Source organism: Meles meles, chromosome 6, assembly GCF_922984935.1.
Source record: "Meles meles chromosome 6, mMelMel3.1 paternal haplotype, whole genome shotgun sequence".
Classification (NCBI taxonomy): Eukaryota; Metazoa; Chordata; class Mammalia; order Carnivora; family Mustelidae; genus Meles; species Meles meles.
In genome coordinates, this window is record NC_060071.1 from 25,049,781 (window position 1) to 25,076,713 (window position 26,933).

Here is a 26,933-nt window from a genome sequence, read left to right on the forward strand (position 1 = left end):
GAGCCTATTTGTGTGTGTGGTTTAAGGAAATGGTCCAGTTTCATTTTTCTGCATGTGGTTATCTAACTTTCCTAGCACCATTTGTTGAAGAGACTGTCTTTTTTCCATTGGATATTCTTTCCTGCTTTGTCAAAGATTAGTTGACCATAGAGTTGAGGGTCTATTTCTGGGCTCTTTATTCTCTTCCATTGATCTATGTGTCTGTTTTTGTGCCAGTACCATCCTGTCTTGATGATGACAACTTTGTAATAGAACTTGAAATCTCTAATTGTGATGCCACCAACTTTGGCTTTTTTTCAATATTCCTTTGGGATCAACTCCTTAATTTCTCTTTCTTCTGTATTCTTGGTGTATAGAAATGCACCTGATTTCTGTGTATTGATTTTATATCCTGCCACTTTACTGAATTCCTGTACAAGTTCTAGCAGATTTGGAGTGGAGTCTTTTGGGTTTTCTGCAAAGAGTGAGAATTAGACTTCTTCTTTGCTGATTTGGATGTTTGTTTGTTTGTTTGTTTGTCTGATTGCTGAGGCTAGGACTTCTAGTACTTTGTTGAATAGCTGTGGTGATAATGGACATCCCTGCCGTTTTCCTGACCTTAGTGGAAAAGCTCTCAGTTTTTCTCCATTGAGAATGATATTTGCTGTGGGTTTTTCCCAGATGGCTTTGATAATATTGAGGTATGTACTTTCTACCCTACACTTTGAAGAGTTTTGATCAAGAAAGTATGTTGTACTTTGTCAAATGCATTTTCAGCATCTATTGAGAGTGTCATATGGTTCTTGTTCTTTCTTTTATTAATGTATGTATCACATTGATTGATTTGTGGATGTTGAATCAAACTTGCAGCCCTGGAATAAATCCCACTTGGTCAGGGGGAATAATCCTTTTAATGTACTGTCGACTCTTATTGGCTAGAATTTTGGTGAGAATTTTCACATCTGTGTTCATCAAGGATATTGGTCTGTCATTCTCTTTTTTGATGGGATCGTTGTCTGAAGGTAATGCTAGTCTCATAAAATGAGTCTGGATGTTTTCCTGCCATTTCTATTTTTTGGAACAGTTTCAGGAGAATAGGAATTAATTCTTCTTTAAATGCTTGGTAGACTTTCCCTGGGAAGCCATCTGGCCCTGGGCTCTTGTTTGTTGGGAGATTTTTGATGACTGCTTCAATCTCCTTACTGGTTATGGGTCTGTTCAGGTTTTCTATTTCTTCCTGGTTCAATTGTGGTAGTTTATATGTCTCTAGGAATGCATCCATTTCTTCCAGATTGTCAAATTTGCTGGCATATAGTTGCTCATAATATGTTCTTATAATTGTTTGTGTTTCTTTGATGTTTCTTTTAAACCTTTTCTCATGCTTGAAAATTTTTTGGATCTGAATTTTCTGCCCAAATTGTACGTTTACATACTTCTATTAACCTTAGTGGTTTGTTCATGTCTGGCCTATTAGATTGTATCCCCATAATAGACAAAGCATTTTTGAATCAATCTAAAACTAGTTGCAGCAACCCTGCATTCACTTGTTATTTGTTAGTAAATGTTAATGAAAGGGAACAACTTGACACTTCAGTTGAAATAGGGTAAGATGTGGGTTTTGGTACCTCCTGTAGACATCTTTTCTTATCGTATCATCATCATATGTGTCCCAAGTTCTTTCCATAAATCCGATTTACTAAATAATCATATTTATTTAGTGGGGACTGTAGGGGGGTAGTGTGGAGCAGCAGAAGACAATTTTCTTTTTGTAAATCTACTCTCTGGCTCTGAAATGTTTTCTCAGGGATGAAATCTCAGGTCATGTAACATTTCTGGTATTATGTACACACTAGTGAAACTCCCTTAACTCAAAACGTAACTCTCACTCAGGTCTTCTTCTGGTTGGGAAGTCTAAAGATAGGTATATGAGCAACCAGTTTCTTTTCTCTTCTGCCCTTTCCCTTTCTTCTTACTAAAAATCGGTCTCTGGACCTTCTGCAAAGGAGGGATTTAGAGAAAAGGAATCTGCCATATCCAGTTGGTGCATCTATATAGGGTATTGAAACTTCAGGGAGAGGTGGGAGTTAAAAGCTTTCTTTCATAAAATATGTCCTCCTGGGAATTCTAATTGAGAATCTCTAGTTTGGCTGGCAGCTTCCCATTTCTCTTCCTTCTTACAGCATTTGATGTTGCTCAGATGTTGGGTGGTTGGCCACACTCAATAAGCCAACATGTGTAGGGTAATTTGCAAGATGGCTCATCTCATAACTCCATGTGGCATATAGGAAACATACACCTCTGCCCCATTATTGGTGAGTGTGCCCTTTATTCAGTTGTCACAGGCCCCTTCAGCCACATCTTATCCAAGCACCCTATCCAGGAAGAGTCAAGTACCTTAAGTTCCCCCAAATCTAAAGATCACAGGGTCAAGGTCTCCAATTATTTCACTTGAAACATAGCTCACTGAGTTTAAGATGAAGGAAAGCCTCCAGCTCTTTCTATGAAACCAGTATTACCCTAGTATCAAAACCAGACAAAGATATAACAAGAAAACTACAGACCAGTATTTTTTATCAACATGGATACAAATATTCTAAAAAATACTAGCAAACCAAATCCAGCAGCATATAAAAAAGTTTGTGTACCATGGACAAGTAGGATTTTCTCATGAATGCAAGGTTAGTTCATCAATGTAACAATATACCCTATTAGATGCAGAAGCATTTGATAAAAATCCAATATCCTTTATTGATAAAAACACTTAACAAAGTAGGAATAGAAGAAATTTTCCTCAACCTGAAGCATCTATGACAAACTTACAGCTAAAATCACACTCAACAGAGAAAGATTGAATGCTTTTCTCCTAAAATCAAGGATAAGACAAAGATGTCTGTTCTTGCCACTTCTATTCAATATTATACTATAAATATTAGCTAGGCACTTAGGCAAGAAGAACAAGCAAAAAGAATCCAGAGTGGAAAGGAAGAAATCAAACTATTTCTATTCACAGTTGCATGATGATGTATGTACAAACTTGGGAAGAAAGGAAGGAAGGGAGTAAGGAAGGGAGAGGGAGGGAGGGGAATACAAGATCAATATACAAAAAGTATTTATATTTTATATACTAGCAATTAGCAATCCAAAAATGAAATTCAGAAAACAATTCTGTTTATAGTAGCATCAGAAATATCAACTTAGGAAAATATCTAACCTAAGAATTTAAGACTTGTACATTGAAATCTATAGAACATCAGTGAAAAAAATTAAGGACCTGAACAAATGGAGAGACATCCCAAGTTCATGGATTGGAAACCTTTATATTATTAAAAATAGCAATAGTCCCTATAAACACAACACAATCCTTATCAAAATTCCAGATGTGTGTTTTGTTGATTATAAAATTCATATGGCACTGCAAGGGACCTCAAGTAGACAAAATGATCTTGGAAAAGGAACAAAGATGGGGGACTCACACATCCCAAATTCAAAATCTAGCTATAATAATTAAGCTATGATAATCAAGACAGCGTGGTACTGGCATAAGGACAGACATATTGATCAATGGAATAAAATTGCAAGTCTGAAAATAAAGTCTAATATTTACAGGCAATTACTTCTCAATAATGGTGCCAGGACCATTCATAGGGAAACAAGTCTTTTCAACGACTGCACTAGGACAACTGGAGATCCATCTGCCAAAGAATGAAGCTGGATTCCTACAATGCATGATATGCAAAAATGGATCAAAGACCTAGAACTATAAGGCACTTAAAAGGAAACAGGTATGATTGCAGTAGGTTTTTTTTCTTTTAAAATATGACACCAAAAGCACAAATTACACACACACACACACACACACACACACACACAGAATTTGGACATCCCCAAAATTGAAAACTTTGGTGCTTCAAAGAACATCATCCAGAAAGTGAAAATACTATCCAGAGAATGGGAGAAAATAATTGCAAGTAATTTATCTGGTAAAGAACTTACATCCAGAATAAAGAATTCAGTAATAAAAAGAACCCAATTAAGAAATGGGCAAAGGATATGAATAGACATTTTTCTAAAGATGAACAAATGGCCAAAAGCACATGAAAAGATGCTCAACCTTATTAGTCATTAGGGAAATGCAAATCAAAACCATGAAATACTTCACTCCCAAAAGGATGGCTAAAATAAAAATGTCAGTAATAAATGTTGGCCAGGATGCAGAGAAATTGGAACTCTCACACTGTTGATGGAAATGTCAAATAGTACAGCCACTTTGGGAAAGTTTGATAATTCTTTGAATGGAGTAGGCATATGACCCAGCAATTTCACTCCTATGTACATAACCAAGAGAAATAAAAACTTATAGCCACATAGAAACCTGTACACAAATGTTCATAGCAATAGTATTTATAATAGCCAACAAACAGAAGTAATGCAAACATCCATCAATGAGTGAACAAAAATATGGTATATCAATACAATGAAATATTATTCAGCCGTAAAAAGAACTGAAGTACTGATACATGCTACAACATAGATGCACCTTGAAAACATTGTTCTAAGTGAAAAGTCAGATACAAAAGGCCACATATTGCACGATTCCACTGATATGAAATGTCCCAAACAAGGGACTCTATAGACAGAAAAGATTAGTGATTACCAAGGACTTTGGTGTGTATGTGTAGGGGAGCTTTGGGAATATTGAGGGGAGAATAAACAGTCATTCCTAATAGGTACAGGATTTTTTTTTTTTTTTACGGTGATAAAAATGCTCTGTATTTAATGGTAATGATTGCACAATTTTGTAAATATTCTAAAAGCCATTAATTGTACACTGCAAAAAAGAGTGAATTTTGTTACATGGATTTTATCTTACACGAAACGAGAGACGTACCCCTCCCCACTTTGAGGTAGATGAGGGAGGGTCAACTCCTGCAAAAGCAATCATATCTCCAACCTCTCAATGGACTCCTTTTCATTGGCAAATATTGAGAGAACCTATCTCATTTTCTGTCTTGTACCGGGTTTTCTAGCATGTATATCTCAAAATCATTGAATCCTAATAATCAGCAATGAGGTGGGCTTGGATAAGATAATCCAAGCTGAGGCAAGGGCAGGGCCCAGACTGAGACCTAGTCATCTGACACTGAAGGCGGCACCCCGACACCTGTGTACCATTTACCAGACCCATGCTTATTGTATTTTCTATGGTTTTCTAAAGACCAGAAGATAGCTGGGATAGTTACTCCAGGTTCTGTTCAAATGAACTTAAGAATCCTGATTTGAGGGTTGATTTGTATTAAGGCTTATGATGCATTCATTGTGGTGCTTCATTTAGTATAAAAAGCAGTATTTGTCAGAAGATTGTTCTTTGATAGACATGAAGGTCTGGCAACAGTGGGATGGTGTGCCTGCACCTGTGGGAGAGGAGTGTGGCCACAGACATGTCTGTGCAGAGGCTGGTTGTGAGAACACATCCAAAGGGTAGGGCTGGGGAAGTCACACAGTCTTGCTCTCAAAGACATTTGTCCTTTTCATTCTTTCCCTCTTACTGTCTTTCCATGGGTTGGAACGTCATTGACCCAGGGGAGCCACTTCCTCAAGAAGCAAGTCCTTTAGCCACAAGATTTAAATATGTAATTAAAAAAAAAACAACAACAACAACACTTTTTTTTGGGGGGGGGGGAGAAGTGTGGGGAGAAAAGAAGAGGTCATCTTTAATGATAAAAACAGGAAGATTCATTGAACATTCTATTGCATGCTGAGCCATTTTCAATCATCCAAGTGGTGACAAGCTGGTATAAAGATTAAAAAAAAACACCATCTCTGCCATGAATCTGCTCACATCCTGGGTAATGGTTATGGGGCAGGGAGGAGAAAATCTCAGGTACTCCTCATTGTTTAAATAAGGAATGTGCCCCCAATGAGCTGAACTACTGTGGTAAGTATGGGTTGCTGTGAGGTCACACAGGCACTTGAAGTTCATTTTGGTGGTCCATGAAGTTTTTATGGGTAAAGTGTTTTTAAATTTCATTTTGAAGGGTACTTAAGAAATATGAAATAATTAAGCACAAATGAAGATATTGTGCTTCAGGGAAAGTGCCTGTAACAGATGGCAAAATTGGAAAAGTACATGGGGCCCAGTTTATGGAGGGTTTTGGATGCCAAGCTTGAAGAATATTCAAAGGGGAGCAAATTTTGAAGCAGAAGATATTTAAATTAGCAAAATTGTTTTAGCAAAATGATAAAGAATGGAAGAGGAGGTTACAGTCAGGGTGGTTATTTGGGAAGCTACTAAAAGCAACCAGGTGATTCAATGGACCAGGACCTGAAAGGAAGTATGATGAACTGGGGAGACTGGAGGGGAAATGTATTGATAAAAGCTGTGACAGCTGAGGGATGAGGGATTTCAATGACTGGGTTGAAAGTGATCCTTTTAAGGAAGAAACAAATTAACAGTAGATAGAGATGCAAGATAAAGTTCTGGTATAAACTTTGAGATACCAGAAAAATTATCCTGGGGATAGGGTCTGAGAAAAAATATATAAATTTAGACAAGAATCTTCGGGAGTGGGGCGCCTGGGTGGCTCAGTGGGTTAAAGCCTCTGCCTTCAGCTCAGATCATGGTCCCAGGGTCCTGGGATCGGGCCCCGCATCGGGCTCTCTGCTCAGCAGGGAGCCTGCTTCCCTTCCTCTCTCTCTGCCTGCTTCTCTGCCTACTTGTGATCTCTGTCAAACAAATAAATAAAATCTTAAAAAAAAAAAAAAAAAAAAAAGAATCTTCGGGAGTGGTTGAGGTTGACCAGAAGAGAACTGGACAAGAACTTTAAGTAGAATTATACTATCCATCCAAGATCTGGATGATAAACATCCAATTGAAAAGGAACAGAGTAGCAGTGAAAGTAATTTCAAGGTGTTGGTAAGGTTTAACAGTTCATACTGGCAGTTGAAGAGGTTGTATTGTTCAGGAAAGCATTTCCAGTGGCACAGACATGGATTAACAGCATTTCTCAGTGAGACATTTTCATCAAAATCTTGCAGTGTTTAACAAATGCCAACCTACTGGATTTGAACAGGGAAGGAGGAAAAGCCTTGGGACTTTCAAGTTGTTAATAGTCTTCCCAAGGAAATTCCTGATAGACTAGTAACACAGAGAAGACAAGAGGGAGCAAATATAAGTTTGTTCAATTCTTTGGTTAAAAAATTTTTAAAAAAATTATGTATACATATGAGAGAGAGAGAGAGAAGGTAAGGGGATCAAGACTACAAATACAGTAGCCTTAGGGAAATAATTCTTCTGAGAAAGTTATGAAATTCTTAAGAAAACAAAACAAAACAAAATGGGGCCTGTAATCCCAGCCATTGTGTTCTTAGGGGAACAGGGAGTGGTGTTACTAAGTCACAATGAATATCAGCAAGTTCAGTTTGAAGCCTTATTTTTAAGGTTTTGTTTGTTTTTTGGATATTTCTCTCCCTACACAGGTATGCATCCCAAAATAAAGCTAGGGAAGTTGTATTTTATCACACAATTAATTAACAACAACTTGGAACAGCAGTATAGGGTGAGGAAATCCAACTCATTTACTGAAGCTGCCAGGCTCCAGAAAAGTTTGATAGCAGGTTGTATTTTTATGTTGCATGTTTGAAATTTTCTAAAATAATAAAACTGTAAAATAAGGTTTCTACTTCATTTGTAAAGCTAATTATTTTAGTTTATGGTTCATTTTATCACCACAGCTTCCTGCAGACTGTTGGCTGATTCACAGATAACCAAAATATGTAAGTGTTCAGGCAAAAAAGTACTTTCACAAGAAATGTGGGTAGAAGAATTAGTCATTATAGTCAAAATTTCTGTTTTCCTCTTCCTTGAGATACTGTTCAATGGCATTCTACTAAACAGTAGTGAACAGGAGGCAATGGTAAGAGAAGTGGTAACATGCCCAGGATAATTACTAAGCAAGTGAGAGCGGCTAGTATGGACAACCAATGACTTTTTCTCTTAAAATATTTTTAAGGGTAGGTTTATTTTGAACTGTTTGTTAAAAGTCTACTTGATGTGAATTCTATATCTGATAACCTATACTCAATTACCATTCACAAACTTCATACAGATATGTTAATACAATTATAGAACTTCAATACTGTGATAATAGAACTTGAGAACTGAAGAACACACATTTCTTCACGAATTTATTATATAAAATGCCCCCAGAGTATTTGATTTCTCTCCTTCTTTCATTATACACAAGCACATGGATGAGACGCTCTTTAAGATGACTGTAGTATCATGAGAGTCCCTTGCATCAAGGTAGTGTACATACCTTAACAGTGTTCTAAAGGCTGGCCCAGAAAACAACAACAACAAAAAGTTACCTTATCACAAGATGTAAAGCACTGTTTTCTTTTTCCTCTAAATTATGATGAAAATGTCTATTTTATTTAGCATTATGGTACACGACAGATCTGTCTCAATTACTAAAATAATTAAAATAATCCTGAAAGATATCCTTTCTCCCCTCCTGTGATTTGAAAAGCTGTATTTTTCCTGCCAATTTCAAACAAATCATCAGGTTGATCTAATCGCAGTCTGTTAAAACAATCAAAGCACAAGCTCAGCACATTAGCTGTATATAGCTTGTAGTAAAAGGATATATCCTTATGTCTCTCCTTAGTTAAAAATACATAATACTTTTATTTTATATTGTAATAAAAGAAATTAACATCACAGACACAGAAGACTAGAAAGGGGAAACTACTTACTTCTGAACGTCCAGTAATTTAAACCTATTTGTACTTTTCCACATGGAAGTAATATTTAACACTTACTCTCTGAAGTATAACTTAATCTTTGGGGATATACAATGTAAATAGGACTTAAGAGTAATAGTTCCATTCATTCCAGGTCTGCTTAACGTATGATTAAGTAAAACAAGGCACAATAGCCATCCTTTCTATTATGTTGCAACACTGATCATGTGCCTTGATAAAATGGCTGATTAGACAGGATGATGGCAACATGAAGGGAAGACTTTGGATTGTCTATTTAAAATGCAGGTAATAAGTAATTAATAAAAAATTTAAGTGCACTTTCACATGCTTTGCGTTTATAATAAACAAACTTCCTAGCTTTCTTGCAACAGGCTTGACTACCATTTCTTTTGGCCAAATGCACTTTTCCCCAGTAAACTTAAAACAACAACAATAACAATAACAACAACAACAACAACAACAACAAGATAATCCCTGTCCTTTCATATACTAAGAAAGAGGATTGGCTACTGAAACAGTTCATTGCAAGACACATGAAGACGACATACTGTGGCATGAGTTGTTTTTAATTTGTTGTGCTGTTACTAAAGTAAAGTTCTGAGGGCTGCAGTTAAAACATTCCAAGTTCTCCCTTCCATCTTTATTGATTTTAAGATTTTGCACAGAAAACTCTTTGGGGACTAGAACAGCAGCAATTGCATCACACTGTTTTCAAGACTTCAAGTTTCAAAGCAAATTGTTTAAAAAAACAAAAAAACAAAAAAACAGTTCCTGATTTGAGTTAGATACAGGGACGAAAATAGCACATAGTTGAAGGTTACACAGTCTACAAATGGTGGCAATATTTTCCTTGGGAGAGTAGTTTTGTTGGTATATATTTTTTAAATACTCAAAAAGGCTCAACCTCAAGCAGTAATAAACACAAGCAAAAGTGATTTAACCCTTAAAATAAATATTCAGAAAAACCTCTCTGTACATACAAGTGAAAGAATAAGTAACACTTTCACGCAAAAAAAAATAATAATAATAATAATAATAAAGGATTTGTTCATATAAGTAGCTGAAATCTGCTGTTCCAGCCCACATATCCCCAATAAAGAAGGGAGGCACAGACATAAGGTGACTACTGTGGTTCACTATCTTACAGCCTTTTTGTACTGGGACATTATCACCACCAAATTCATCCCTCTTGTTATATTTACTAAAATTTAAAATTTTTCTTTTCCTTTTTTCTCATTTTTCTTTTCTTCTTCTTCTTTTTTTTTTTTTACAGCATGCCAAATCCTTTGGCGTAAGTGATGGCCTTCAGCAATCTTTCTTTAAGTTTTTCTTTGCTTGAATATTCCGGCAGTAAAAGGACATTAAAGCAAGTATGAGATGTAGGTAACCTAAACAGAGAGAATAGGGGAAAATAGGAAAATAAATCATGGAGAATATGCTCAGCACTAAAAAACCCCTGCTTTTAGATGGTATGTATAGTTGAGATAGTTTGCAATGCAGGGTACACATTAATGCAACTCATAAACTTTTTGTTTTTCCTATGCAACTACCAAATATCAGTTTGCTTTTATCTTATTATTCAATCCTAATGATGATGATGATGACTGATGATAATATATTGTATCCACTGAGTCATTATGACATACCAGATATTGTTTAACTGTTAGATCTCATTTAACTTTATCTTCTCAAAATAAACCTATCATTATCCCCACTACAGAGCTGACATCACTGAGGAGTTGATTTACTCTAGGATGGAGATAATACTCAAATCTGGCTTTTAAGATTTCAAAGTCTATGTTCTTTAATGCCAGTTAGAAATATTCTTGGCAATATGAGCATATAAGTGACTTAATAACAAATATATGTAAAGTTACATTAAAGCCATTATGCATCAAATAATGTGGAATACTAACAGAAATGTTTCTATATATTTAAACCCTTAAATATGCTACTGTTCATGTAAGATCCTTACTCACAAAACATTAACTTACACAATGAAGAAAGAACAAGATTATAAAACCTGATTCAAATGTTAAGATTATGAAATCTAGTGCTGAATAATTTTCTGAGACTCAATTTAACCATTCTTAAATAGATTACATAATACGGCTTTCAATTAAAAAAATTCTGAAAAACTGAATCATATCACTTTGCAAAATTCAAAATCAAGTGAGCCCTTTAATAGCTTTGAACTAGGCCAGTGTTTTAAAAATTTCCTCAAACAAAACCAGCAAAATATTCTCTGAATTACCAGTTCATGTGATTTGGAGAGTTCCACATAAAACTGTTAAAAGTGCTCAGAAGCTCCCGGACAGTTCCCATGTGTGTGATATGGAATGTAAGGTTCTCAGTATACAGTCACAATTTAATAATTACCTTTCTGTGTCTGGGCCATTTTTGGCTATAATCATCTTTAATTTTCCTAGTCCACCCACAGGTGCTCTGTCTGTGCCTGTTGTAAACTGCAAGAAAAGTCTTTTCTGCTCATCTGTAAATGAATGAACGATTTCCCAGAACTCCCTAATGAGAAAAGGTAGAATACTGATTTTAATTTGGCATTCATTTATAACTAGTACTAAAGTAAGTTTATGACTTATTAAAACTGTATTATGGAGATAACCTGGAAATTAGTATCAGAAACCCTAAACATTCATTCCTGGTGATCAAGGATCTACAAATTACTAATGCAAATTTATCTTATGGAATCACTTAAAGGCATAGTTCATGGCTACATTATCTAGAACAGTAATAACTGGCTACCTGAAGTGTCCTAAAACAGGAAATAATTATGTAAACCATGGTATATTCATACAATATAATCAGGAATAAAAGACAAAACCCAAAACTCAAATCCTGTAAATTGAAAATATGAGACTGGGAGGGGGAGGGAGGTGATACCAATTAAGGACAAAGTAAACACACACACACACACACACACACACGTGTAATAGTAATAATACAAAGGCACAATTTTTTATGTAAACCACAACACTTGATTTTGTGGGCTGTGGAAGTAGGGATGGGGATAATTCTGGTATTTCTGTTATATGCAATGATTTAGTCCCTGACATTCCTAAAATCTACATGATAAAAATCATGTTGTTATAATGATGCTTGTTATAGTCACTCTAAAAACAAAATGCAGTTCATTAAGAGCAATCTTGGCATACGTGTATCAATAATGAGGCATCCACAAATTTAACAATATGCACTAATTCTGAGCTCAAAAAATTTCAAGAGAAGAATACATTTTAACATTTATTTGAAAAGCTCTTTCCAGGGACGCCTGGGTGGCTCAGTGGGTTAAAGCCTCTGCCTTCAGCTCAGGTCGTGATCCCAAGGTCCTGGGATCGAGCCCCACATCCGGCTCTCTGCTCAGCGGGAGCCTGTTTCCTCCTCTCTCTGTCTGCCTCTGCCCACTTGTGATTTGTCTGTCAAATAAATAAATACAATCTTTAAAAAAAAAAAAAGAAAAAAGAAAAGCTCTTTCCAGAATCTTGGCAGAGAACATCACACTTCCTACATGTGTAATTATAATTCTAGTTTTTTATATCCTTGTATTCCAGTATACAATTTCTATTGTTAAAATGTGGGCATTTGTATTGGTATAATGCCAATACTTCTGACAGGGTGAGCAGCTTAATAGACTTCTTGGCTCTCCTTCAATGTCCTCCCACTTCTTTCCCCTGATATTTTAATACCTTCCTCAGCTCCTGCAAACCTCCCATTCACCTGGAGAACACAATAAAGAACTACATCATAACAACAGGAAATTAGACATGTAACTTGCAGGTGCCATCTTTCAGGAAGAATTAGAATCATTCCACAGTCTAGATCTTTCCTATTGGGTGGCTGATAAGAAAAAAGTCTCCTATGGCCCAGAGCTCTCTGTCAGGGCAGAACAGCTACCCTGCAAATGGGTCGTAATCAAGTCTTCTCACACTGTAGGAGTGCTCTAAAGCCTCCACACCTGAAAAGGCAGATAGAAGGGTACCCTGACCAGTCTGTCTACATTATTTATTTATTTGGTTTCCTCTAGAATTTAAAATTAGAATTTAAAATATTGGGGTTATTACCAGTTTAGACAATGAAAATACTTACTGAATGAAATTCTTCTCTTCCTTTAAGTGCTATGTTCTATATTAAAATTCTGAATTAGGAATGCAACTATTTAGAAAACTGAAAATGAAGAAAAGAAGTTCTGCATTTCTCCCTAAGTGATAGGTTCATGTATCATATCCCATTTACATCTCCTAAAACCTATAAGATCAAAATGGGAAATCTGATAAAAACACCCATAACCTAAGTTTAGATTAGAACTAGGAAAACAGAACAGCAAACTCCCAACTGACATGTAAGTTGGGAGTATGAACACCTGAGCCCAAACTATCACAGTCCTACAAGAGCAATACGGAAGACAGGGGTGTGCAGAATAGCATGGATTAGACTTCACCCTGGGCAAACCCCCACCTTAAGAGTGAACTGCTAACGAAAGGTAAGAGCAATGGGGTGGCTAAAAGGGTGGGCCATAGAAAAGTATACCAGGGTAGAAATAACAGGTAGAATCAAAACCACAGTGAGATACCACTTCACACCTGTCAGAATGGCTAAAATTAACAATTCAGCAAACGACAGATGCTGGCGAGGAAACGGAGAAAAGGGAACCCTCCTATACTCTTGCTGGGAATGCAAACTGGTGCAGCCAATATGGAGAACACTATGGAGGTTCCTCAATAAGTTGAAAATTGAGCTACCGTACAACTCCGCAATCACACGACTGGGTATTTACCCTAAAAATACAAATGCACTGATCTGAAGGGGCACGTGTACCTGAATGTTTATAGCAGCAATGTCCACAATAGCCAAACTATGGAAAGAACCTAGATGTCCACCAACAGATGAATGGATAAAGAAGTGGTGTGTATAAATACATACACAATGGAATACTATACAGTCATTTAAAAAAACCCCAAATCCCTGTCATTTGCAAGGAATTAGAGGGTATTATGCTAAGCGAAATAAGTCAAGCAGAGAAAGACAATTATCATATGCTCTCTGATATGAGGAATTTGAGAGGCGAGGGGGGTTTGTGGTGGGTAGGGAGGGAAAAAAAATAAACAAGATGGGACCGGGGAGGGAGACAAACCATAACAGACTCTTAATCTCAGGAAACAAACTGAGGGTTGCTGGGGGGTGAGGGGATGAGCGACAGGGTGGCTGGGTTATGGACACTGGGGAGGGTATGTGCTATGGTGAGTGCTGTGAATTGTGTAAGACTGATGATTCACAGACCTGTACCCCTGAAGCAAATAATACATTATATGTTAATTAAAAAAAAAAAAAAATGACAGGCAAGATGCCTGGAAGTGACGGGGAGTACCCTGGCAGGCAGTCTCCTAAAAGTAGCTTCTGGTTATAATGGAATGGAAGCAGCTAATGAAAGATTCAGGCCTTAATTAAACAAGATGGAACTGCAGAATCAGAAGGTGCTAGGCTACATAGCCATATATTAAAGAAATTGCTGTTACCATAATAACAAAAGAGGGAGCCATTCAATCCACAGACCACTAATGCCACCCAAACTTTTCCCCACTGCACCATGAGATCTACTAATAGCAGGTCCAGGAAATCCTCAACCAATAGAAACATAAATGGGAGAAACAGAATTCCAAAATCCAAATAAAGATATTATGAAATAAGTTCAGCAAATAAATAAGAAGCTAAATTGTCTAGCAGAAAAAAGTATACTTGAAAAATTCAGTCATGAAAAATGGAAAATCCCATATTCCAACATGAAGAGAAAATGCAACAGCAGATCAAAAAGAACACCATTAATCAGAAATACAAAACTCAGAAATGAACAAATCTGAAACAGAAATGACAATTCTCGAATATATTCAAGAAACATGCAAAATAAATTTGGAAACAGAAAGTTAACTTATATGGTGACCAAAGGAATGACCAAAATTTCTAGTAGGGACATAAAGAACACAAAAGAACAAGAAAAAAATGTTTATATCTGGAACACTTATGTATAGAATAATCCAGGTATGAGATGATTCACTGTGACATTACTTCTTGTAGCAAAATGCTGGAAATAAACATTATGTCCAGGAATATTAATAATCTATACTGCTTTCACACAATGACAGTAGTGAGCCATATAAAAGAACATGGAAGACAGCTCTACCTTGACATGGGGCGATTTCCAGGATACAATAAAAATTCCTCCTCCTTCCTCTAGAAAAAGTCTGCATGCACTAACGTTTAATAACAAAGGTCACACCTTGTGCCCTAAACTTTTAAAGATGCCATTCCCCAAGAATTTCTTCTAAAAATGGCTTACTTAAGGCCTAGAGTTAAAAATGCTCAAGGTGAGCTAAAAATTTCAAAATGTAAAATGAAGTGATGTTAGAAGCATACCAAGAAGTATCAACATAACTAAGAATAATGACTGTGAAACACGCTCAATATATAAAAATCTATGAGTTCAAAACAATATCCAGAAAGAGGCAAAAAAATAAAACAAAAAATAAACCAACTAAAATCCAACCTCAACTATTACTACTCAAATAATTACATTAACTCCTTACTCTAAAATATTTAATTACATTTTATTGTGCCTTTTCAGTAAAACTGTTTTACATAGTAATCAAGTAACAACCACCGATCAGGAAAAAGAACACCAGGTATATATGTAGAATTAAAAGAAGAAATTTTTTTTTTTCCAAATCACCATTTTGCAAGCTCCAGGGAAACAATGGATTCAGGTAAGGATACTAATAGATATGAAAATCAGAAGAAATACAGATTAAGAGGTTTGGGAAAGATGATGGTAGCAGTGAGTTACTTTGTTTTTGCTTTTCTTTTCAATCTTCCTACTCTCTCCCATAAAACCAGAGCTAATTGGGTGGGAAAATGGAAGACCTATAGATAACACCTTCAAAACTAGGTGACAAGATATCCTCCCATAAATCCTTCCACGTAAATGAATAGAAACACACCACTGACAGCTGGAATACCCGGTTGGTATCCGTGTCAGTGGGTGAGGATGCAAAAGGAAGGTCAACTGGTTTTCTTATAGCCCTGGGAACCTCAAAACCACCAATCCACTGGAAAGCGCAGGACAATTTGAGAAGACAGCTAAAAGAGAGTTATACAATTTGTAGGCAAATGTAGGAGATCATGATCCAGTATAAGGTAGAAGCTCTGGGCCCTTTTTTTTTTTTTTTTTTTTTTTTTTTTAAAGCCCTTGAACACCAAAATTCCCTTCTGAACCTGAGGAGAAACTGCTAGAAATAAGGTCTAAATTCACCAAATCAAGAATAAAAAGGCTAAGAAAAACTCAATTAAATGTACTTTTCTTTTTTCTTAAATCATTTTGCAAAAATAAAATGCATAGAGCTGAAGCATGAAAAATCTGCCCTGGCCGATCTCTCCCTCTTCCAAATATGAGATAACTCATCTCACTTAAAAAGCACACCAGAAAAAGATCACAAACACTAAGAGTTACTAGAGAGGAATAATATGTGTATGTGCGCATAGGAATGGTATCTCTACAGAGAATAAGATTACACCGAGAAGATCTGCCAATAAAACACATGAAAATTGTAAACAAATTTCAAACGAAGCTAAAAATTTTTAAATAACAGTAGAGGCTATGAAAGGACAACGAACTTAGAAACCCAATTTGCAACAAAATTTCAGAAAAATTTCAGAATTAATGAAAAAAGATTCTGGAAGATATGACAGAACTAGGGAATAACTAGAAATAAAAATAAAATAAGTCATGTCAAATTGAGGAAGCAAAAATTAATCTAGAGGAACCATAGGATAAAAAAGCACAATGATAATATAACAGAAACAGAAGATAAAAAACTTAAATTGAATCAAGAAAAAAAGCCATGCCTGAGAATCTCCTTCTCAACCCAGAGACACAGTTGGCAGGGGATTTCTGCCACAAGAGGTGCTGGCCTGGGAAGTGGTCCCCTTCTTGTGGAGCTTCAGAGTCCCTCCTAGTCCACAGACACTTAATGGCCATCAGCACCAGCAAGGGGGATCCTGCTATAATATGCACAGAGCCCAGGAAGAGCTTTCCAGCCCTACGGGCTTGATACACGTGCAACTCAGCCTGGGGAAGCTCTTAATTTCACCTCCCTCAAGCAACAACATCATGGACCACAGGGAGCCCTCATGGAATGAGATAAATGAAGCAGAGCAGAACAGTGCCACAAAAGCTCTGAAAACTAAATTTGTCATTGGAACTACAACCCACAAAAAGTATGCCAGCACCTGCATGCTACACTTGAATAGTATGAATAGGATGACTGCCTGCAAAAGTAAAAAAGTGGAAACAGAACCCAGAATCTCCTAACAGACACAATGCCCAGGACACAATCCAAAACTACAATATGAAGGAAAGAAAATCAAGTGGTGTCAACACTGGGATGAGTAAGATGTTGGAACTGGAGTGCCTGGGTGGCTTAGCCCGTTAAGCATCTGCCTTCGGCTCAGTTCATGATCTCAGAGTCCTGGGATTGAAACCCCACATCAGGCTCTCTGCTCAGGCAGAGTCTGCCTCCCCCTCTTCCTCTGTGCTCTCTCTCTCAAACAAACAAATAAAATCTTTTAAAAAAATAACATGCTGGAATTATCTAACAAGGATTTTAATGCCATCATCATAAAAATGATTCTATAATTTTTAAGTTCTATTGTTTCACAAATGAAATAGGAAATCCCAGGAAAGAAACATAAGTTATAATTTAAAAAAAAAAAAAGAGCCAAACAAAAACACAGGGTAAGAGAAAAATACTGGATGGGCTCAGTAATAGAGATGACAGAGGATAAAAAACTGAACAAGAGAGAAAATTGGAAAACAAAAACAAAAACAAACAAAAAAAAAACAAACCAGAGTCTCAGGTACCTGTGGAACAATGACAAATGACTAAACACTGGTACTAGAGGCACAGAAAGAAAGAAAAGAAAGAGAGCGGACTGAAAAAGTATTTGAAGAAATAATGGCCAAAAACTTTCATGTTGGGCAAAACACAAACCCACAAATTCAAGAAGCTGAACAAACCCCAAATGGCATAAACGAAAGTACTCTTCAGCAATAAAGGAAAACCAAAAGAATTTGTCATTACCAGACCTGTCTTTGAAGAATGATTAAAAGGAGTAATAAAAGATGGGACTCTTGGGGCGCATGGGTGGCTCAGTGGGTTAAAGCCTCTGCCTTCAGCTCAGGTCATGATCCCAGGGTCCTGGGATCCAGCCCCACATCGGGCTCTCTGCTCCGCAGGGAGCCTGCTTCCTCCTCTCTCTCTGCCTGCCTCTCTGCCTAGTTGTGATTTCTCTCTGTCAAATAAATAAAATATTTAAAAAAAAAAAAAAAAAAAAAGATGGGACTCTTAAAGCAACTGGAAGAAAGAATGGAAATAGCAGAAACATAGGTATATACGACAGACTACCATTCTCATCAATTTTGTAAATCCTATGTGATTACTGATACAAAAATCACAACAGCATTAATATTCAAAACAATATTTAAAAGTGGGGAAAGAAATCAAAATGGGGGGTGCCTGGGTAGCTCAGTTGGTTAAGCAACTGCCTTTGGCTCAGGTCATGGTCCCAGAGTCCCTGGATCAAGTCCTGCATCAGGCTACCTGCTCAGTGAGGAGTCTGTGCTCCCTCTGACCCTCTCCCCTCTCATGCTTGCTCACTCTCAAATAAATAAATAAAATCTGGGGCATCTGGGTGGCTCAGTGGGTTAAAGCCTCTGCTTTCAGCTCAGGTCTTGATCCCAGGGTTCTGAGATAGAGCCCCGCATCGGGCTCTCTGCTCAGCGAGGAGCCTGCTTCCCCACCTCTCCCTGCCTGCCTCTCTGCCTACTTATGATCTCTGTCTGTCAAATAAATAAATAAAATCTTTAAAAATAAATAAATAAATAAAATCTTTAAAAAACAAAAAAGAGAAAAAAAAAATCTAAATGGAAACAAGGTTTCCATACTTCACTGGAAGAAGTGTTGATCCACTCTCACATATGTACAGAGCAACCAAGAACACTATACTGAACAATACAACCCAAAAAATGCTAAAAATAAATCAAGAGTGTGTTTAAAAAAAAAAAAATGTATGAGTAAATTAAATAACCCATGGAAGGCAAAAAGATAGAAACAAGCAATCATAAAGAGAGAAACTGAAAATATAAAATGGTAGACATAAACCCTAACAAATCAATAATTACCTTAAATATGAACTGTCTAAATATACTAATTATAAGGCAGACTGACAAAGTGGATAAAAAAAAAAAAGAATCATAAACTGTTTCTAAATTCATTTCAAATTCAGCAACAGACTTGTTGAAAGTAAAACAACAGAAAAAGATACCAGACAAACATTAAAACAAAACAAAACAAAATAAGAATGATGTATTCATATTGGATTCAGAGCAAAGAAAATTACAAATCATAAGGAGGGAACTTACATAATAATAAAAAGATATAATGACTCCAAATGGGTTAAGTACAAAAAAGAAAAAAAGACAAAGAAAAAAAAGGTAATACTAAATGACAGAGCCTCAAAATACATGAGGCAAAACCTGACAGAGATAAAAGGAGGAGATAAATATCAGAAGAGACCTACAGAAATATGCTCAGCTGATTTTTGACATATATGAAAAAGTAATTTATTGGAGGAAAGATGAAGTAGTGTATCTAGACTATGCAAAGAACTCTCAAATTCAACAGTAAAAAACAATCAAGTGCACTCTTGCCATTTATCAGAGAAATGAAAGCTTGTATTTAGCTAAAAAACTGCACATGATTATTCATAGCAATTTTATTCATAATAGCTCCAAACTAGGAACAACCATGAAGTCTTTAAAAGGCAAATGGTTAAAAAGACTGATGAATCTATATCAAGGAATAAATACTACTCAAAAAGAAACAAACTACTGATTTGTGGAAAAAAATGTGGGGAACTGTCAAGGCTGAGTCAAAAAAGCCAATCCCAAAAGGTGACATATGAGATTCACTTAATACAACATTCTTGAAATGACAAAATTAAAGAAATATAGAACAGATGGGTGGTTGTCAGGGGTTAGGGACTAGAGTGGGGTTAGGGATAGGGTAAAGGTATGGGTATATAGGTGTGACTGCCTATAAAAGAGCAACAAGAGGAGGAATTCTTGCAGTGATAGAATTTTTCTGTATCTTGACTGCATCCTACTTGTGATACTGTACTAATATTTTATAAAAATTTGCCACTAAGGGAAAATGGTTACAACTGTATGCCAATCTATACTTATTTCCACAATAAAAAGTTTAATTAAAAAAAAAAGTGTTGGGGCGCCTGGATGGCTCAGTGGATTAAAGCCTCTGCCTTCAGCTCAGGTCATGATCCCAGGGTCCTGGGATTGAGCCCCACATCGGGCTCTCTGCTGTGCGGGGAGCCTGCTTCCTCCTCTCTCTCTGCCTGCCTCTCTGCCTAGTTGTAATTTCTCTCTGTCAAATAAATTTTAAAAAAAAAGTGTTAAAGAAGATTAACAGATGAGATGAGTAGATTTTGGAGGGAAAAAAAATCAGCAGAGACAGAGAGGCACATCACATAATTATAAAGGATCAATCCACCAAAAAGACATACTGAAGTTCTAAGTGTATGTATCAATCAAAAAGATCTTCAAAATAAAGTAAAAACTGAAAGAGCTGAAAGGAGGAATAGACACATCCACCATTATGGAGCATTCAACACCCCTCTCTCTGAGCAACTGATAGAAATACAAATCAGTAATCTGCAAAGTCATCAACAAACAGAATCTAAATCAACATTTATAGAACATTCCACCCACCAACACAGAATACACAAATTTAAAAGTATTAGAGGAGTCAAGAAGAGTTAAGTTCTCTGATTATAAAAGAGTCAAACTAGAAATCAGTAACAGAGATGAGGAAGATAGCCAAAAACCCTGGAAATTCAACAATATAATTTTGTTTAAATTACAAAGAGAAAGTCTCAAAATAAATCTTAAAAAATACATACATATGAAAATACAACATACAAAAATATGGGATATAGCTAAAACAAGGATGAGAATAATACTTAAAGCACTAAATGGTTACATTAGGAAAGAGGAAAGGTCTCAAATCAATTTCTATCCTCAGTAACCTAGACTAAGAAGAGCAAATAAACCAAAACAAGGAAGGAACTAATAAAGAGCAGAAATCAATGAAATTAAATACAGGAAAAGAACAGAGAAATAAAAAGCTGGCTTTTCAATATAATCAGTAATTTCAACAAACCTCTCAAGCAAGACTAACAAGTTTAAAAAAGGGGGGAAAAGGGGCGCCTGGGTGGCTCAGTGGTTTAAGCCTCTGCCTTCGGCTCAGGTCATGATCTCAGGGTTCTGGGATCGAGTCCCGCACTGGGCTCTCTGCTCAGCAGGGAGCCTGCTTCCCTCTCACTCTTTCTGCCTGCCTCTCTGCCTACTTGTGATCTCTGTCAAAAAAATAATATAAAATCTTTAAAAAAAAAGGGGGGGGGACCCAAAAATTACCACTATGAGGAATAAAAAAGGGTATGATAGTTCAGATCTGCAGACATCAAACAGATAAAAATGGAATTATGAACTCTGCACACATAAATTTGACTACCTTAATAAAGTGGATCAACAACTTCAACAACACAAATTACCACCACCCACTGAATACGAAAGATAATTTTAATAATCTTGTAAATATTGAAGAAGTTGAATTTGAAACTAATATCCTCCACAAAAAGGAAATTCTACACCCAGATGGTTTCTTGGGAGAACTCCACGAGACATTTAAGAAATAATTAGTAGCGGGGTGCCTGGGTGGCTCAGTGGTTTAAGCCTCTGCCTTCACCTCAGGTCATGATCTCAGGGTCCTGGGATCGAGCCCCATATCCGGCTCTCTGCTCAGCGGAGAGCCTGCTTCCCCCTCTCTCTCTGCCTGCCTCTCTGCCTACTTGTGATCTGTCAAATAAATAAATAAAATCTTAAAAAAAAAAAAAAAGAAAAATAATTAGTACTTTAACCGAAGTTCTCCTAGAAAATAGAAAGTCATAAGGCCAGAATTAACCTTGATGTTAAAACCAGACCAAGACAACACTTAAAAAAGACAGAAACTACAGACCAGTATCTTTCACCAACTTGGACACAAAAATCATTAACCAATTACCAAGTCAAATTTGACAATGAACTAAACTGAAATGACTCAGATATGCAACACGGGTTTAGTAATGGAAAATCCACTAATGCAATGTGCCATATCAAATAGAGGATAGAGAAAAATCATGCTTGTATCAATAGATGCAGAAAAAGCATCTGACAAAAACCAAAAGCCTATTCACAATAAAACTTAACAAACAAGGCATATAGGGGAACCTCCTTGAATTTGTAGAGAGGGCATTAACTACACTAATGTCAAGCTTAATAAAGATAAATGCTTTCTCCTAAATTCAGAAACAAGTCAAGGCTTTTGCTTTTACTACTCTTATTCAGCACAGTGGTAAAAGTTCTAGCCAGCATAATAAGGCAGGAAAAAGAAATAAAAGGCATACAAATTTAAAAAGAAGTGTAACTATCCTTATTTACAGAATACATGACTGTCCATACAGAAAACTCCAAGATGTCTCAAAAAACAAAACAAAAAACCTTTTAAAGTGAGTTCAGCAAGGCCAAAAGATAAATGGTCAACATATTAAAAACAAAAACAAAACCACACATTTCTATATACTAACAACATGTGGAAACCAACATTAAAAATACAATGCCACTAAAGTTAAATAAAAATACAATACCATTTACAATCACCACAAAGAATATCACATACTTAGGTATAAATCAAACAAAACATGTACAGAATCTATGTCCTAAGAATTACAATGCTGATGAAAGGAATAAAAAAAAAGACCTAAATAAATGGGGAGCTATACTGTATTCACAGGTTGGAAGAGTCAACATAATAAAAATGTTAATTCTTCCCAATTTGATCTTAGTGCAATTCCTATCAAAATTCTATCAAGGTTTTCTGTAGGCATAGACAAAGTGAATACAAAATTTATTTGTTAAAGCAAAAAGTAGCTAAAATATGGAAAAGGCAAGAAATCTTTCATTTAAAACAGGAATAAGCATTCTATCTAATGTTAATGCTTACCATTTACCTGAACTAACAGACAGTGCAGTACTGGCAGAGGGATGGATAGGCACACACATCAAGGGAAGACCACAGGGATTTCAGAAAAAAATACACAGAAACATTATAAACTGATTTTTGACAAAGATGCAAAAATAATTCAGTAAAGGAAGGACAGCCTTTTCAAAAAAATTATATGGAAACAAGTGGACATTCATAGTCAAAAAAGTGAATCTTAACTTAAATTTCATATATTATATAAAAATCAACTCAAAATAGACCAAGACTTCAATATAAAATATAACACTAAAAATTTTAGGAAAAGAGAGAGAAGGAAGAGGAAAAGAGAGAGAGAGAGGTGGGGAGAGAGAGAGAGAATGTATTTTCAGGACCTGAGACTGGCCAAAAGTTTTGTATCTGACTTTACCAAAAACATGATCCACAAAAGGAAAAATCAAAGCTCAACAAAATTAAAAATTTCTGCCATGAAAAAGATTCTGTTAAGATGGAAAAATTAGCCACAAGAGTAGGAGAATGTATTTGCAAACCACCCACCTCAAAAAGGACTAGAATATATGGAAGAACTCAAAATTCAACAATTAAATAAAAAACAGACATTTCACCAAAAACAATACACTGATGGCAAGTAAGTACACAAAAAGATATTCCTCATCACTGCCATCAAGCATAATTCAAATTACCACACAGTAAGACATTACAGCGTACCTAGCAGAATGGATAAAGCTAACAATTTTGACACCACCAAATGCTAACAATGATATGGAGAAAATTGGATCACTCGTATATTCCCCAGGGAAATGTAAAATAGTAGAGCAACTCTGGAAAATAGTTCGGCAGTTTCTTAAACAACTAAGCATGTCCTTATCATATGACCTAGGATTGCACTCCTAATCGTTTATACCAGAGAAATGAAAACAGGTTCTCACAAAAATCTTTGCTTAAATGTTTAGTAGCTTTATTTCTAACAGCCAAATACTGACAACATCCAAGTGTCCTTTAATAGTTGAAAGGATAAACTAAATATGGTGCATCTATGTCACAAAATACTATGCAGCAATAAAAAGGAATGAGCTGTTGATACACGTAACAAAGCTGATGGATCTCAAGAGAAAGAATCATGCTGGAGGAATATGAGCGCGCCTAAAAAAGGATAGCAAAAGGGACCCTTCTGGTGATGAGAGTTGTACACAATCATTATAATACTGGTTATGCAAATCTATATAATGTGATGGAAATACACAGAAACACAAATACATAGAAGTAAGTGCTTGAAAAACTGATGAACCTGACTGTCAGGTCTATAGAGTGAACCAGTATCAATTTTCTGAATTTGATACTGTGCTACAGTAATGCAAAAATGTTACCATTGTGGGAAAGTGGATGGAGGGTACAGGAGACCAACCAATACTTTATTATTTTTTTCTAAGATTTTATTTATTTGACAGAGAGAGAGAGGCAGGCAGGCACAGAGGGAGAGGAGAGGGGGAAGCAGGCTCCCTGCAGAGCAGAGAGCCCAATGTGGGGCTTGATCCCAGGACTCTGGGATCATGACCTGAGCCGAAGGCAGACACTTGACCGACTGAGCCACCCAGGTGCCCCTCCAACCTGTATTATAAAAGAAAGTCCAACAAATCTATAGTTTTTTCAAAATAAAATTCTTTAAAAAACCCAAAAAACAAAATAACTTCCAACAAAGAAATGTCCTGGCCCAGATAGGGTCACTGGTGAATTTGAGCAAATATTTAAGTGAAAAAAATACCAATCTTACACAAGTATTTCTGAGAATGAGGAACAGTACTCCTTTTAACTCACTATGTAAGGGTAGTAAAAAACTGATATGTATAAAAAAAAAAAAAAAAGAAATTACAGGTCAATATTCCTCATGAATACAGACCAAAAAACCTTAACAAAATGTTAGTAAAATAAACAGAGCAGCATATTTGTAAACTAAAAAGCCAAAGCTATGTTAGGCTTATCTAGAAATAAAAGGCTGATACAGTACTGAAAAATAAAATGAAATTAATTGCATTAACTGTGAAGAGAGGATAATCAAATGTGAATTTGACCAAGCCTTTTAAACAGAAACTATTAACTAAAAAGAAACTGTAGTCCCTGCCTCTCACCCAAAAACACTAAGGAGGACCACTGAAAAAGATACTTCTAAGTCTCTCAAGTAGTCAAAGGAAATCAGGGGGAGCTTTATCAGCGACTGGAAAACATATACACAAAATCTTGCTTGAGATTCAACATTTTTACACTTTATTAATGCTAGAATTTTAAATGTTCACATTTTACATATACTTTTTGAATAATTCATTTCCATTAACCTTATTAGTGGTGAGTTGTACTAGAATTTTATTTTTAATATTAAAAACTAAAATATTTCTATTGGTATTTTACATTACACCAATGTTATGCTACTAATTTTTAGTTGAAATGTATTAAACAGTTTCAAAGTTTTTTTTATTATTTTCACTTCAATGAATCCTGAATACTTTAAATGAAATAAATACCAACCAAGATACCAATATTGCCAATTTTCCCCTGGTATTATAATAACTATTCGAAGTCTTCAACTTCCTACTACTTGTAGATCCTATTTAATGAATTGATATTTTCATATATATGTTGACAAAATAAGTTTGAATTTTGTTTAAAAAGATTTTTAGAATACCATTAAATGGTGAATGATCTGGAAGCTACTAAAACTCTTTTCACTTGCCTTTCAAATCACATTTAACATGTGATCTTAAGATACATTATCAAGTAAGAATTACATTATTATAAGCTAAAAATAAAATTACCTTCATTCAAATATCTAACTTCAAATAAAATTACCTTCAGGAAATAAAAAAAAACCTTCAGAGACAACCTCCAGGAACTTAATGTTTGCATTTCTTCCACCTTATCCCACTAGGGGGCACCAAAAAAGCATCTTTGTCCCCTTTTACCAATCTCTACAAGGGAGGAAGAAGCCTATGTCTTTTAAGACTGAATTGTGTAGTACAGAAAAGGAGATAGCACGGTAGGAAGGGCATTTGTTTGAAAGCAGAAGATTGGGAATCTCTCCCTCTTGCTGAGAAAATCTGGGGCTCAGTTTCTTCAGGGGTAAAACACATACTAACATGTATCGTGGCATGTGATCATTAACGATTAAGTAAAGTAACATTTCACAGAAAAAGTGCTTCATATAGGGTCGAGAATAACAGTTCACAAACACAGAATTCAAAAGAAAGGAGAAATATTCAGAGATGGTAGCTGTATTTTCTCATTTTTCTAACCAGCAGTAAGCACATGCTAATCAGAATCACTAGGAATAGTAGATAATTTATATCCCAAATGGAGAAGAAAACACGTGACTTACATAAAACACTTCATTCAAGAAATAAATCATACACTGGTGATTGTATTACAAATACATTTCTAATACTACAAATTGAGAATTTGTGAGTTTGCTTTTACTTGATAAGTAATACCTAGAGAGATGAAGTTCTAATGCATAAACTACACACCCCTTTGATGAATTAAATCTTCCTTTTAAGAATTAAGCACCTCACCTAATCAGAACAGAGTCCCTAGTATAGCCACCGTCATATTCCGTAGTTTCTTCTAGTGCTTGGAAATCTAGATTCTGAAAATTCAAGAAAATATGTCTTAATATATATATACCATACCATTACAAACAATAAATCAATTGGATATTTTTGCAGACACTCTGCTTTCTTACCCGGCTTCCACATATAAGCAATTCAATTTCCTCTGGTCTGAATAAATACTTTAAGGGAGACTCATTGGTCACCATATGAAAACCTCTCCGAAAGGCTTTGAATTGTTTTTCTACTGATTTATTGAGAATGTAGTCAGAATAGAGATTGACAAATTCCTGCAGAAAACATTAACCACAAGAACTTCTTACAATATGCTATACAAATAAAACACAACAAGATACTGGGCTGCATATCCTTTTGTTTTTATTTTCCCGAAGAAGACAATTAAGAATATTTTTGAAGATTC

The 26,933-nt window shown here is 35.8% G+C and overlaps 1 protein-coding gene across 11 annotated transcripts in view; it reads right to left on the reverse strand.

The window, feature by feature from the left end:
* Positions 1-8,024: 8,024 nt before the first annotated feature.
* UBE3A (ubiquitin protein ligase E3A) overlaps positions 8,025-26,933 on the reverse strand; it is a 102,814-nt gene continuing 83,905 nt past the window's right edge. For all 11 annotated transcript variants that reach the window (XM_046007462.1, XM_046007456.1, XM_046007455.1 and 8 more), the window contains 4 exons: positions 26,647-26,802; positions 26,477-26,550; positions 11,122-11,265; positions 8,025-10,130 (listed from right to left, as the gene is read on the reverse strand). In XM_046007462.1, the coding sequence (XP_045863418.1) occupies positions 10,010-10,130; positions 11,122-11,265; positions 26,477-26,550; positions 26,647-26,802 (495 nt within the window). In that variant the 3' untranslated portion in view covers positions 8,025-10,009. The remainder of the gene's footprint in view (positions 10,131-11,121; positions 11,266-26,476; positions 26,551-26,646; positions 26,803-26,933) is intronic.